This window comes from Cygnus atratus, chromosome 10 (genome assembly GCF_013377495.2).
Source record: "Cygnus atratus isolate AKBS03 ecotype Queensland, Australia chromosome 10, CAtr_DNAZoo_HiC_assembly, whole genome shotgun sequence".
NCBI lineage: Eukaryota > Metazoa > Chordata > Aves > Anseriformes > Anatidae > Cygnus > Cygnus atratus.
This window is the reverse complement of record NC_066371.1, coordinates 5507555-5522424: the sequence shown is the minus strand read 5'-3', so window position 1 is coordinate 5522424 and position 14870 is coordinate 5507555. Positions and strand designations below refer to the sequence as shown.

At 38.9% G+C, this 14870-nt stretch overlaps 1 protein-coding gene across 5 annotated transcripts; it reads right to left on the bottom strand.

Annotated features, from left to right (window-relative positions):
- Positions 1 to 15: 15 nt before the first annotated feature.
- UBA3 (ubiquitin like modifier activating enzyme 3) lies at positions 16 to 14507 on the bottom strand. Of its 5 annotated transcripts, XM_035547072.2 has the most exons (19): positions 14471 to 14507; positions 14035 to 14125; positions 13582 to 13623; positions 10739 to 10859; positions 9717 to 9797; positions 7675 to 7757; positions 7058 to 7138; positions 6369 to 6412; positions 6021 to 6085; positions 5175 to 5330; positions 4945 to 5047; positions 4492 to 4605; positions 3001 to 3054; positions 2499 to 2535; positions 2337 to 2418; positions 1602 to 1702; positions 1418 to 1481; positions 1262 to 1316; positions 16 to 801 (listed from the first exon to the last, which is right to left on the bottom strand). In XM_035547072.2, exons 1-19 carry the CDS (start codon positions 14490 to 14492, stop codon positions 713 to 715), a joined length of 1485 nt encoding a protein of 494 aa, XP_035402965.1. In that variant the 5' UTR covers positions 14493 to 14507; the 3' UTR covers positions 16 to 712. The 5 variants fall into 5 exon arrangements, with proteins under 5 accessions (XP_035402965.1, XP_035402966.1, XP_035402970.1 ...); XM_035547073.2 differs by lacking the exons at positions 14035 to 14125; positions 14471 to 14507 and adding an exon at positions 13761 to 13864 and having other exon boundaries at positions 17 to 801; XM_035547077.2 differs by lacking the exons at positions 14035 to 14125; positions 14471 to 14507 and adding an exon at positions 13771 to 13863 and having other exon boundaries at positions 17 to 801.
- Positions 14508 to 14870: the final 363 nt, after the last annotated feature.

Below are 14870 nucleotides of genomic sequence, written 5' to 3'. Positions count from 1 at the left end.
ATAAACCACAAACTAAGGAGTCTTTTTTTATTATTATTTTATTAATAAATACCTTAACAGCACCAATGATACTTGAACATAAGTCTGCAACACTGTATGCAGCAGCTGTTTGGTGACTGCAAATGCACATATCACTATTTTCCTGTACAGTTGTTCATTTCATCCTTCTGAGTTTCCTTGCAAACAAAGTGAGCTCTTCCATACTTAATAACTTACATACAATTGATCAGATCAATATCAAATAAGAGGAAACTGCCCATGTTAATCTATTGCTCTTTCTTGCTTTTAAGGTGACTCGGCAAGCATACAGGAGTGCTATGATTTAAATCCAGATCGCTGTGGTTCCTTTTAAGTCTCATTGCATATATATATGCATACACATTCAAATTTAAAAAGACAAGACTTTTGGCCACCCTAAAATTTCCATGTGTCTGATAGTATTATTAATGTTTTGACAACAAAAACTGCAAAAAAGTGTATTCCTATACATCAGTGTTCTGTACACTAGTAAGTATTTGTACAATATAATCCACCAAATATTGGCTTCTACATACAATTCCAAAATACGGTGATTCATTTGCATTACTTAACCTTCAACAATGCTAGTACTAACATGAACATTTCTGGTTAATTTAACATCCACAGAGTACGTTTGTTTTACAAGGTGGGTACAGTTTTCTCTTGCTGTATAAGCACTTTACTTATTCATAAATTAAGTGATAAAGTGAAGTTTGAACAACATAGTCTGTGGTGTAGTCACATCAGCAACTGCAAGTTCCTGGCCATCCACAAGTCCCAATTCTGAAACAGAAAGAAAAGTTTACGTATAGCAAACCTGTTTAAAAAAAAAAAAAGTTATGAATGCCATTCAAACTATAAATATGATGAAATAAAGCTGTAAACAGCTCACTAGCTAAACTAACGCTCATCTAACTCAGCTGAGAAACTAACAGACCTCCTGAAGAAATATATAAACCACTACTGAAGTACATTTAATCTACCTAAATTATCAGCTTGCTTTCTTACAAAGTTTTTCTTTGCCAGACGACAACTTTCCACACTTCACATTTAAGCAATTTGAAAATTCATTCCAGAACAACCCAAGAGAGGCATACTGCATGTGAAAAGAGTAATGAAGCACATTCTACTGTATAGTGTAAAACAAAGCTACACATGCCATACATACAGAGGGGTGACACTGAATGACCATCTTTCTATTTAGAAGGGTATGTGCAATCTCCATGTGAAAACTGCACGTTACCTTTTAGTGTTTTGGAAAGATTTGGCCTTGTTCGTTCTTCAATTGAAGCTACCGTCTGCAACAACAAAATAAAGCCAAAACATTTCCTTTCAAACTCTGGCAAGTAAATTTAAACAAAGTAAGATTATTAAGCAAAATTAAGCAGGTTCAGATTACCTGTAAATAAAGTGTTTTATTCCCCCCATACATGGTTGCTGTTATCGCAGGAGATTTCATTTGCCTATATACATAAAACATTAAAAAAAAAAGACAATCAGCTAAAAATGCAAGTAGAAAATACATCTTTGAAACCTTAAACTACCTAAAATTATCAAATAAGTCAGAATAGTTGCACACTTACAATGAAGCATTATTTGTCAAGTAATCCAAGATCTCCTGTAATTTCGCTGATGGAGAAATCTCTATGTTTTGGGGAAGCTGGCTGCAGGCCGGACAGTTCTCCTACAACAAAGCAGCACAGGAGATAGGGTTATGTCTTTCAAAACAATTGTCATAACCTTTTTTTGAGAAGATTTGCTTCTGAGTGTTCTTAAGATTTTGTTTTACTCTGTAAACTGTGTTTACTGTATAGCAGGTGAAATCTTCAAGATTCACTTTCAAGGAAGTCAAACTACTGTTTTCCTCCACAGGTAGCATAACCATTTAGAACCCAGTGTTGCGTCAGCACGCACCGCAGAAGTAGCTGTATGAAGAACATGCCTATATCAGAAGCTACGTTTCCAAATATTAAGAATTTTTGGCTAAATGGACAAAAATTAAATATGCCATTATATATACTATGCAATAGTTTTTGCTAAACTGATTTGTAGAAGAAAACATTTCAGTCAGGATGTCAAACAACCCATCTGTTGATCTAGAATCAAACAGTCCTGCTGTCCTACTCTACGTGGACAAACCACCACCCCAAAACTACATAAGTTTAAAAAAAAATCCTACAAGCTAAAAATAATACTCTGGAAGAGAACCAGACTAGTAACACTGTAATTTCTGCTTTTAGAACTTCAGAAACACACAAACTACAGTAAATTCAATAAAAATCAAGGAAATAACCCTGCAAGCCTTTAACGACACTAACCTTTCTTTCAGCTTCAAATGTGTACGTGTATAACCCATCCACATCATTGAACACCAAGTAATTGTTAAGAGGAATGTATGCACTATAATGACAAATACATTTAGTGTTAATATATGTCCTTATCTTGGAAATCATGCACATTATTAATAAGAAATAAGGTACCTTGTGGCTATTTTAAAAACTTCAGTGGCACAAACAGCTGTAATGACAAAAAAGAACAAAAAACAACTCCTTCACTTTCTAGCTCCATCTCAGAACATGCAGATATTAAGTGCGTAAAATTGTATCAAAGAAGTGACCAAAAAAAAAAACAAAAGGAAAAATTAAACACCTAAAGGTACCTAGAAGTAGTTCATCATAGATTTGGCACTAATCTAAAACTAAGTTAAGCTTATATATCGTGTTTTCCAATTATTTTTTTCCCCACTCTCATATGCTTTTGCTCACTCCCCATCATACATGAGTTTTACATTCATACACAGTCACATGCAGTTTCTCCATGGGAAAAAAATAAAAAATAAACTGTAAGAATAAATTTAACCCATTTAAAAAATAATATTGTCCTCCTCAAATTCTCTATTCCAAACTGATACCTCACAAAAATCCAGCCAATAAAGCAGAGGTGAAATGAGTAAGAAATAATATTCCGTTTCCTTCAACATACCTGCAATTACTGCATTTGTAGAAGCTACTGCTGGAATAATTCGTTTAACAACTCCTGTAAAAACAAAACATACATCTTCATCTTTTCCAAAAAAACATACTGAAACATTACTTTTAGCTAGAATAATTACAGAAGGGTATACCCAAAGGTACTTTAAGCACTTTCTAGAATTTCTGTAGCAATAAGGTATAATGGCACACTGCTCAAGTATGTTGGCATTCTTGTATTTTAGGAATGGATAAAGCATGTTGAAGAAAAGAAGGTATCACACAAAGAGAACTAGTGAACACATTCTAAAAATTTTTAAGTATTTTTTAATATTAATTTAAAATTCAGTTCTATTGGTAGTTAGTTGGGGAAATAAATAATGGAAAGAAACTTGGTTTTGGTATTCCTTGTGAAAGCACAGGCTTGCCAAACTGTATTAGCACTTTCATCCAAGTCTTCTTACTGAGCACATCCAGTCAAACAGCACAGAACACAGAGCAATAGAAAGCAAGCTTTCCTATGCATACTAGTCTGTACAACTGAAACAGAGGTTTGCTTTTTTTCAGGATGGCCAAAAAAACAACAAATTCCTAAGAAGTTTGAAGTTCTTTTGGCTTCTCAGTTTAGCCTTACTATGTCCCTTCATACCCGAGAAAACATGCGTAAAAACTTCAATCTTTGCCTTCTTTCTGCTGTGTACTTTATAGTGAAGTTATCTTCAAATGCTGAAAGCTGTGCAGCTATTCCCATGTATGTAATTATATTTCAGAACACTTATCTTTGCCAAAAACCTACTACTTAATAAACCAACATAAGCTGCTGCAAGAAAAAGTATCTGCAATAGGTGGAATCTGACAAAGATACTCAAGGAGTCAGTTCACCCTTCTAGGACAGAAGGGCACACTGAGGTTCAAGTGTGGCACTTCAAGCCCAGCATTTCAAATCCATTCTCTGTACTAAAGGTCAACAAAGATATACAAGTTACTACAAATTCTGGAGATTCTGTATGAGATTCTCCACTTTTCTATTTAGTTAAGAAGCTGATTACATGAGCAGCAGCCTTCTGCACTTGCATGTGAACAGAGGCATACGCAGCAGTAAAGAACAGATGATACAGTTTTAAGCAGCATAAACTGGCATAAACTGTTGCTAAAAGAGGCAATCACGTTCTTTTGTTCCTACTTTTTGACACAGCAGAAGTGGTCACAGTGTAATGCAAACCGTGGAGCTGCTCCAGGTTAAAAATAAAATGGCAAAAAGAATGTTCAGTTTTGTCCCAGATAAGTTCCTCTGATTCATCATGAATACCTAAACATCTGATTCATCATAAAATATTTGTGCTGGCACAAGAAACATGCTGCTTGTTTTTGTTTTAAGACGGTAAGGGAAACGAGAACTATTTCTTTCCCATCAGAGCTGCCAGCTTAGTCACAATAAACACAAAGAATGCCAATCCAGGCTAATTGCAACCACCACAAACTCAGCAAAATGCCATACACTTACCTTGGGTGAGTCTGTATGTAACACCTTTAATGTTAAATTGTGATGCTCTTTCTAAAGACTTCTGGTAAATCCACTGTATATGTTCAGGGTCATCTCCATCCAAAGCAACACCTTCTACAGCAATTTACAAACAAGTTACAGTTGTAAGACCTCTTCAGAAATGCAGCATTATTTTGGCCTAAAAACATTCTCTTTATTTGTGGAAAAATCAGTACCCCATTTAATTATTAAAACCTGACACTTTGAAACTTTAAATATCAAAATATAGTTTCTAAAAATATCATAAGTTCTAACATTTTATACCTTTCACCATCTCAGAGAAGGCTCAGTTTCAATAGGACAAATGCGTCACATATGATTAGAAGGTTGGATTGTAGGTGTGTACTCCTAACTCAAAACAAATTAGTTACAATGATAAATATTACTTTAGCACTGATGCAATATAATAGTTACCTCCAAAAGGTTGCTCCTTTGGCCACTGCAATATCCTGACATACTCGATACAATGCTCTGGTAGTCTGGGCATAGATGCAATAGTACACATGGGGAAATTGACCTGAGTGGTTGGGAACAAGGAAAAAAACAGGAAAAAGGATTGAGTACATTATGTATAGTGCTGGGAAAAGAAACAAGCAAACCAGAAAGAGGAATATAAATGAAATGGAAACATCAATGGAAATTACCTGTGGTGGATAAAGTTCAAGTGTGCATTCAACACATGCCGTCATACCAGGAATAATCACACGAGCATTTCCTTTGAAACCTTCTGTCCCTCCATCTATTAAAGGTATGATGGAACTTGGATCCAGTACACCATCTTCATAACGTAAAAATGACATCTAACGAATAAAAGTGTTTGTTTTTACAAGTTGTTGGAAAAAAATCCTAAAGATCTTATTCTTAATGGTGCACTATAAAACTGACTAGTTAAAATACTGACTATTTTAAGGGTCCACAGTTTATAAAACACTGCTTATTTGTCCGTGTACAAGACTTATCTACCATCTTCAACCCCGCCACACACACAACAAATGCTCTTATTTCCATACAAGAAACCATAATAATTATTTTTTAAACAAATTATCAATAATGAAAGAACTTAGTTCAATCACCAACATTCTATTACTTTGTAGCAGCGGGGCTCCAAAAGACAACATTTACAGGTTTCAGAAATCCAAGTACTGCTTAGCTAATGAACAAAACATTCACGAGAGCATCCGGAGAAGCTGCGGAACTTGCTTTCTTATGACTTTCAAAACCTGACTGACTGCACAGGACACCAAGCAACGTACCCTAACTTTGAAATTACCCCTGCAGGGCACTGCACAAACATTGACTAACACTCCTCAAGAAAAAGGCATGTGGGAGAGCATGCACTTTATCCTTTTCACAATAACAATAAAGTAGAAATAGGTACAGAAGGCCGTGAGTTTCAACAGCCCTTATTTCATTTTAATGCACAAAGCTAATCAATTTTAGTAATATACACTCAAGTAATAACCAGGCTTTAAAAAGATGGAAAACTTTACCAGCATGCCATTTATCCATCTTCTTGCAATTATAGAGTCCAGCCCACAAACAATAATATGAAACTCTAGGGAGGAAAGAAGTGTTATTTGAATATACTAATGCATACTTTTTAAAACAACCACTGTATTCTGTCCATAACTTTACCAGACGAACTGACCATAGCTCAACCACCTGCCCTAGGTCACGTATAAGACAGACACATTTAAGTTTTGTCTATTTGTTAACTCTGTCACCAATATACATTTAGTACGCTGTAGAAGCCTAAAATAATCTGCAGTGTAGGTAGCAGGAAAAGCAGCAAGCAGCAACAACTGCAGTTGTTTGGCATGCAACCAAATACCACTTACGTCGATAAAAGCTTTCATCCATGTCTTGAATCTTTTTAAAATATCTGAACGTAAGCACAATAAAGGAATATACTTATAATACAGTTGAGTTTACTGTCTTCCATTTCCTAACCTAAAGCCAAAACATTATATAATTTATCACAATCATTTTACGTGAGGCTTTCTTTTAAAATTAAGTGATTGGAAGATTCAAAATTTCCAACAAGCTGTAGCAACTGGTAAAACAAACAAGGGACACAATGTCATAGTCACACGCAGGAGAAAGCTCAGCAGACAAAACTATTTAGGAATAGAAAGGCTCTCACAGAGGATAGAGGCTCTCACAGAGTTCTCTATCAGCAGTGCTGCTCTGTATTTATAAATTAATGTCTTACCAGTACATGCTCAAAACGCTCTGGTGAATAAACTTGTAATTCTAACATTCCCATGAAAATTAGAATATCTGATTTGAATAAAAAGACTCAGTGAAAAGATACAAAATAGTTTCTTAAAACTTCGGCTTGTTTTTCCACGCATATTTTCTCTACGCTAATGCCTCTCTATGGATTCACAACCATCAGCAGAATGTATGTGTTCTTTATTGTATGGAAAAAGAGGACTGCAGCAAAATATTTTAGATACTCTTACCACCTACAGTTTTCTAGTTTTTTTGAAGTCTTTGGGGCTATTATTTCACCATGAAAGGATACGGTACAACAGCACAGTTGGGGATGCGACTGTTCAGGAATTCTGCTGCCACTTCTGCTTTTGGTCGCCCAACATCCTTTGGTCTGGAAAAAAAAGCGAAGTAATTTCAAATGCAATACCCTAATAACATTCAATCTTTTGAGGGTCTATGTCTTGCAGATACTGACTTAAGTGACTAATTATTACTATAAGACAATTTACTGATATGGATAATATTAACGCGTTCCTGTAAAACATCTGATGTGAGAGCCCCAGAGTTATCTAAGTCCAGCAACAAAAAAAACAACAACAATTTTTCAATTTGCTTGGATGAAAAGGGTACCAGAGAAATTGGTATCTCAATCCGCATGCAATATACTTTGGCATCACTTACTCCCTTTGTCACTGATTGTATCTGAATGGTAAGGAATGTATGTTAATTTTCTTCACAATGAAACTGACACCACAGTTCTCAAAAAAAGAAGGAAACACATAATATTTAGTTAATTGCAAGTACTATTGCAATGTGGAAGTTCAGAAACCTTTAATGACATTTTGTTCAAACAAAATAATGATCATAAACATATATATTGTTTAGGTACTTAAAAAAAAAAAGTTAAATCATGAAAAAATCACTTACCGAAACAAAAACTGTCGGTTAAGATTAGAAACATCTATAGTGTCCATGTCAATAACATGGATCTGTCTGAAACCAGACAGTGCCTGTGAAAAGAGAGAGTCAACTTCACTTAAGAGGAAACAAAATGCTTTCAGTGCTCCAAGATTCATTCCAAATGGCAAAGAGGCAACCTTTGAAGGAACAAACATGTTAGTTCTTTGTTCCTTGTGCAGACAGGCATATTGGCTTTCTTTGTGAAAATGCTGGGTTGCTAATGCTGGTATTTAGACAGATGGAATTAGTAACATTTCAATGGTCAAAGATAATGTTCTACTGAATGTAATACTGTTTTACCCTACCTAATCATAACATACTTCCATCAACAGTAGGTTCATCTATAAGGGGAATTTGGAACATTCCCTCACAAGTGGAGTAAATCAAAAGTGTCTATCAGAAAAAACCTGTAGAATCTGAGGAAATAAAATCTTTTTGAAAGATGGGAACTGAGCACGCAGCAGATTTATGAAATTCCTTATCTCACACAAATCCTTCTTCTCAATGAGCTATCAACAGATTTAGTTTGTTACGTCCCAATAAACACAATACACTAGCCCGAGGCAGGGGTTACATTCACCAGCACTAAATTTTCAAATAAAGAAAACTGCCTTGGAGTTGTCACAGTCTTTTCAAGTAAAACCTTGCTTATGCAGACCAGTAACAGAGCAGTAACCAGAACAAGATTATTCCCAAGTGCTGGAACTCCAAAACCCCTACATTAACTGATCTAGAATCCCTGATGAGGCTGTTGATTTATCAAGCACCTCAAGCTTGGAAATAATCTGTGGAACAGTGAAATACCGGTACACAAATTCTGTAGTAAAGTGTACTAACATAAAAATGCTGGTATAGATTAAAGAAAAATTGTATTTCATAATAAATTATTATATTAATCCACACATTTTCCATGGAATCCGTAAGGACAGAAATTACTATTGAATAGAAGCATGGAAAGGTACAGTTTTAGTCTAAACTGATGAACTCAAATAGGATGGTAACAGTGATACACTATGACAATTAAGAGAGGTTCTGAGGATAAAAACCACAAAAACAAGAAAATTAAACTCATACATTTATTGGGTAAACGTCTGACAGCACACAATCCTGTGGCTGCATTTTAAACACTTGAAAACTGCTTCTCAGAGTGCATAGTGAGAGAATCCATTATAATCTAATGCTGTACCAAGTAAGCTATAGTAAATCTGTAGTGTATTTTCCCTGGTCTTATACTTCTATTTCTCCTTAGCCATTTCCATACAGGACAGCGCATGTTAGTCTGATGCAATAAAGCTTCCATTACATAGACTGGATTCAGCAATAGAGATGCAGCTCTGGAGACAAGCTCAGGCTTATTGATCTTGAGGAACTGGAAAACCTCAGCGCCAGTACTCAGGCAAGCCAGACGGATTCCAGCGGCATGAAGGTCACCGTAGACAGAGCAAGACTGGCTCTACTAGTTTCACTTTGAAAGAACATAATTCCAGCAATTCCAACCTCACTTTGAATTCATCCAAACATGTAAAGAGAACTGAAAATAAATTCCGCTTTGACTACTACTACTACACTTTTTACTAGCTCACTACATCGTTTTAAAATATTATCTCGCATCTGGAAAGATACGTTTTAGTTACTGTATTCCAAACAACGCTTCTTTATATCCTTAAGAGTATGATTTGTTCTTAGTACAGTTAATTTCCCTTGATCTCATGAGGGAAAATTCCCAACATTAGGCCTAATTTAAGGCTGCAAGTGAACCTTTGTCTACGCTTCGTAAGCAGCACCGTGCTGTTCCTCACAACAAGCTTTTAGATAGCTAAAAGAAAAAAAAGGCCTACATTAGACTACCACCTTTCAAGCTCACTAGCAAAGTATTTGTCTCTGTAGTTATGTACTTTATACCTAATTTGTTATATAGGAATAAGAAATGTCATATTAGCAAAAAATAAAGATAACTTCCTCAAGGAAAAAAGATTTTAATAAACAAAGGATGAAAACTGAGTAATTACCAGGTTTTTCAGGAGTTCGCATCCTAATCCTCCTGCTCCAATAACTAGTACTTTACATGTGCTTAACAAAAATTCAAGAGCCTGTGGAAAATATAAAACAAAAAAAATTAGTAGACTAAATAGAAAAAAGTATGATTTGTCCTTTGTTTCCTAAGTAGTACAACTGCGTTATCAAACGTTTTCAGTGCCTAGTAAGCTTCACATAAAACAACTTGGATCAATAAAACACTTTGTGCTTGCAGGAGTAATTATGTATCAGACTTTAATCGGTTGTTGCGTTCACATGATTCCTACATCCCAATTTACAGAAAAGCCAGCCCATTTTGATGTCCATATTCTCCTTGTATTAATTTGGCCATAAAAAAGCAAGGTCCACCTTTACTACTATTATTCAGTTTAAGCAAAAGGTTCAGTTTAAGGTTTTTCCTCCAAAAAGATTGCTTATATATAATAAAAATAAATGTAACCAGACAGAAAACATTGCTGGCCAAGAATCAAGAGTTTTAACTAGATAACTGGTTTCTGTGAGCTGTTCTACTAGACTTAAACTAGTAACTAATGGAACATTACTTTAATATTACATTCAACTGCAAGCTCTTTCCCAATATTATCTTTCCCAATTCTGCACGAATTCATACTAAGCTTAATTCCTTCTTTAAATACAAGAAATGATTTAGTGTATCGAATTACTTAAAAATTGAGAGACAAATACTGTTATTTTTCATATGGAACTCCAAGACAGTGTAATTCTTACGTTGTGCTATATATTATATGTATTTCTACGTATGACAGCAAGCTTGTAGTTGACCATGTACAATTTTGAAATAAAAACTTACAAAAAGAATACAATACATTCTTTTAGAATCATACTGTTCTACTGATTCAAATACACGGTCTTCATGCAGTTTTGGTCTTCATGCAGTTTTAGTATTCGTACACCACTGGTGGTCAATTAACGAAGCTGTTTACGTTAGTTGCCAACACAAACTACAGATCTTTTATTTAAAGTAAGTGTTTCTCACTTGAGTGCCTGGCTCGAAATCAGGATGTGTGAATGGTCCAGATCGCTCGAGGAACTTCTTTACATGGTTCCAGCGACCTTCCCAGTCTCCAGAGTCCCCACACCCACCATCAACAGCCATTCTGCACAGAACATAGTAAATTCAGCTGCAAAATCATAGAGAAAAAGCCACACCTCTAAATGCACTTTTTTTCTTTGTATATGTTTAAAGTACCTAAAATACTGACAATTCATGCAAATGTATCTGCATATTCATGAGTGCATATAATTTATGCACATGGACACTTGCATGAGTGGGTTTTATTTATGGAACCAGAAGGCAATAAAATAAACACGTAGAGAAAAAATAAAAAAAAAATAGGCAGGCATTTCAATAAATCACTCTGATTTAGCTGTTACTAGTAAAAGTTGACCTGAAGTGAGAAAAAAAAGGGTGTACATTTTGTACCTTTATTTCCCCCATAGTTAAAGAGGACACAAAAAAGAAGTTGTCCCTTTAGCTTCTGAGGGTTTGTTTTTTTCATCAAAGTCTCGTATTCTTTTATTTTTGAAACTTTTTAAGAAAGTTCACAAATCGTATTTAGAATTATCAATGTTACTGCAACTGTGAGGCACTGAATAAGGAACAGTAACACAGCCCACCATTGTCTCCTCTCAGTCTCCATAGTACTTATTTAAACAACTGTTAAAAAGTATGAATCTTGAATGATCTTCACCCTCGATTAGTACTACAGAATTTATAACACCCCACTTTTCCAACCACTTCCCGAGCTTGTTAATAGTGGCAATCTGACTTGAAAAAAAGTAAGTTTGCAGTTATTTTCTTCTTAATTATAGAGACAGAATTTCACATGAAACACTCCACTACCCTTTTTCCCCTTTGCAGGTCACTTTTAATAGTATATAACTATAAAATTAAACTGTTAAAAAGACTTACTGGAATAGTTTGAAATCAGCTCACTTAAGTAATTTTCTAATGTAAGATCACCTCCTACACAAAAGAAACCTTTCCACAGCACAGCACGCTTCCCTTTTTTAAGTACAAGCTCCACTCATGAGTCGTTCATGAATATGAATGATTACGTTCTGTGTTAATATAAAACTAAGCTTGTTATAAAGAGCTTTGAAAATCTTAACTAGGAAAGGTCGTGTCATCATTGATAAGAAGCGTTATTTGCTTCCTCCTACGAAGAAATATGAAGAACGCTTGTATCAATAATGGTTGTTGAGTAATGTTTAGGATTTATTATTTCCTTGTATCTCATCTCAAAATAAAATGAAAATGTAGTGACATCATCTAGAAAGTGAAACCCTTGGTCCCCACAGAATTCAGAAGATGGACAAAACAGTTACGTCTGTAGCGACTTTACCTTGTAGGCCTACATTTTGCAAAAGAATCCCAATAACAGGGAAAAACTTCACTGAAGCGCAAGAATAAATACAACATAATCTGCCTATATTTTGGTTGCTGACTGAACTCATTCTGGTTTAACCGTTGGTTTTACGTAAGTTAACTTACTGAATTAACAGTTAAATAAGTACTAAAAAAAAAGTAAGTTCATAGAGGACCTTTTGACCTCTGACTTTCTACCTCCTCCAAATTTCACAACTTACATCGAAAATAGTTTTAGGAAGCTGTGAACAAATGTAACACTTCTGCACTGAACCCTGGACTCATCTATCTTACACCAGCTTTCAGGATATATATTAAACAATCACTTCTGCAAATAATATGGCGTCAATGTAAAACATAGTAATTCCTTCTGTGGATTATATTGGTTTTAGTTTGTTCCAGAAACAATGCTTGGTGACATTAAGGACATTTCTAAATACAGCCCATACAAACAGGCACTAAGCAGCTGTACTTTTTTTCTGTTCAGACGTGTATTTTCCTTTTTAGTGATATAATGGTCAGATTGAGTTTCACTTTTGTGAATATACTAGTCTGATTTTTTAGAGGATTGGACATTGTGGAGATCTGAAAAACATCACTGACACAACCCGAAATTTTATGTTTAACTTCAGAGACCGACTGTTTTTAAGGGTTTGTTTATGTGTTGGTACAGCACAACCAAGTATTCGCGTTATTAGATTTTAACCCAATCCTTATCTATTTCACCGAGTAATTTTAAATCTTGTTTTAAGATATCAGAGCACCACAGTCCTTAGGTTGCTTTAGGCCCAGCCTTTTTCCTGCCACCTTCACACACCCCATGCTTTGTGGGGGGCTTGGCATGCACCCCCCAGCCCAACGTGCCCAGGGCCGGCCGTGACCCTGGCACCAACACACGCATGCAGGGCCTGCGAGGCCGCCGCTGGGGTCAGCTCTGCGATCTTTGGGGTGAGGGCCACAAGGAGACGGAAGGGAACGGTTAAGGGATGGAAGCAGATGAGGTTAAAGATTTCTGCACGTCAGCTTTCCAAGGCTGTTAAGAAGGACGCGTGGAATTTAGGCTTTTAAGAAGCAGAGGCAAGGGTTCCGCAGCCTGAATTTTTAATTTGCGGCCATAATCGAGCCTGCCGCTTCTAGCCTAGCGGCCCTCCCCGGCTCCCCGGCCAGCAGCGCAGCTCCCCGGCTCCTGTCCCCAAGCTCCCCAGCACACCAGCCTTCCCCCATGCCAAGCTGCGGGCCCCCAGCCCCCCGGTGCGGGTGAGCCCCTCGGTCCCCTCCCGGGACGTTCCTCTCCCCAGGCCTCGCCGTTCAAGCGCCCTGTCGCCTTCCCCTACAGCCTGTCCTGAGCCCCCCCTGGCAGCGCCCCTCGCCCTCCCCTGCCGGCCGCCCCTCAGCAAGCGCTGCCTGCCCCTGCCCTGCCCCGGGCCGGGCGCCCGCAGCCCCGCACTAACCCATCGGCCAGCAGCTCCTCTAGCCTCCTTCTTTTCTTCTCCCTAAAAGAGAGAGAATAAAAGAAGGGTCAGTATCGCGCTACACGCACCGGGGAGGAGGGAGAGGGGACCCCAGGGCCCGCCCGTCCCCGGGAGGCGCGGGGAAGGGGCGGCCGAGCGCGCACATACAGGGCACTTACGGTTCCTCACCATCCGCCATATTTCCCTCTCCTTCCCACACTGCCCCGCGCCCCGCCGGGCCGCGGCCATGGCGCCGCCTCTACGGGCGCTGCTCCGCCAGAGCGGGACACGGGGCTGGGGGGGGGCGGGATAGAGCGGCTCGGCGGGGCGCAGGGAGACGGGGACAGCGCCCCCCGCACCAGCACCGCCGCCATGTCGCGGGGCCACCGCCACTGTCACCAGCCGTTGTGGGTGGCAGCTCCCTCAATGCCGGGGCCCGTTCCCCTCACGCACCCCATAATATTTGGCCAGGGCTCCCCCTGCACCAGCCGCTGCTGCTCCCCGCTGGGTGCCGCGTCCTGAAGGAGCGTGGGGGGTGGTTGTGCTGTAGGACCAAAACCAAACACAAAGATGGAGTTAGCCTCAGTTGTGTCCCTGCCAGGCGGCTCCCCCTGCTATGGTTTCAAGGATTTTTGTCCTCTTCCCAGCGCTGCCCGGGCAGGAGGCAGCCTGGACATGTTCTCCGGCTGTCCTCAGGGAACACCGTGCAGCCATCATCACTCCCCAGAGCCCCCACAAGAAATGGCTCCATAGCTCAGAGCTGGGGAGCAATGGATCAGGGCCCGTAAGGGTGGCAGTTCTGGCCTTGGGCTCCTGAATTCAATTCTGAGAAGCCAAACACTCTGTAGACGGAGATTTGAGAGGCTGCCGCGGACCTCAGGTGTTACACCTGGTTCATTGCTGGTCTCCATCAGGAGCAGGTCTTCACTGCCCAGCGCGGTGACAAGGCACACCCAGCATCCTGTGGGACACCGGCACAGAATGCGTGCTCAAGCCACGGACAACGAAGTGCAGACAGACTGTAAAACCAATATTTCAGTACAAATTAGTGCAGTCAGAATCACTACGGCTGCTGACACCAGCCTCCTCGGTGGGGGGATTCAGGACACAACCACACCGCTGCCCTGCAGGCTGGGTCATCCACATCAGCATCCCCCCCGTTTCACAGGGTGCGAGCTGGACTGGCCGTGTGCGTTTCACCCTCATTTCATCTCATAAACAAAGAACCCAACGCATAACCAGGGGCGGCGGAGCGTCCTGACAGCCGGACTTTCGAGGAGCCGCGGCTG

Coding starts and splice junctions, on each gene's coding strand:
- UBA3 (XM_035547072.2), bottom strand. CDS start 14,492: ATGGAGACCAGCAATGAACCAG. Junction 2,419..2,498: donor GTTTTTAAAATAGCCACAAG/GTACCTTATTTC, acceptor TTGTCATTATAG/TGCATACATTCCTCTTAACA. Junction 1,317..1,417: donor ATAAAACACTTTATTTACAG/GTAATCTGAACC, acceptor TTGTTGTTGCAG/ACGGTAGCTTCAATTGAAGA.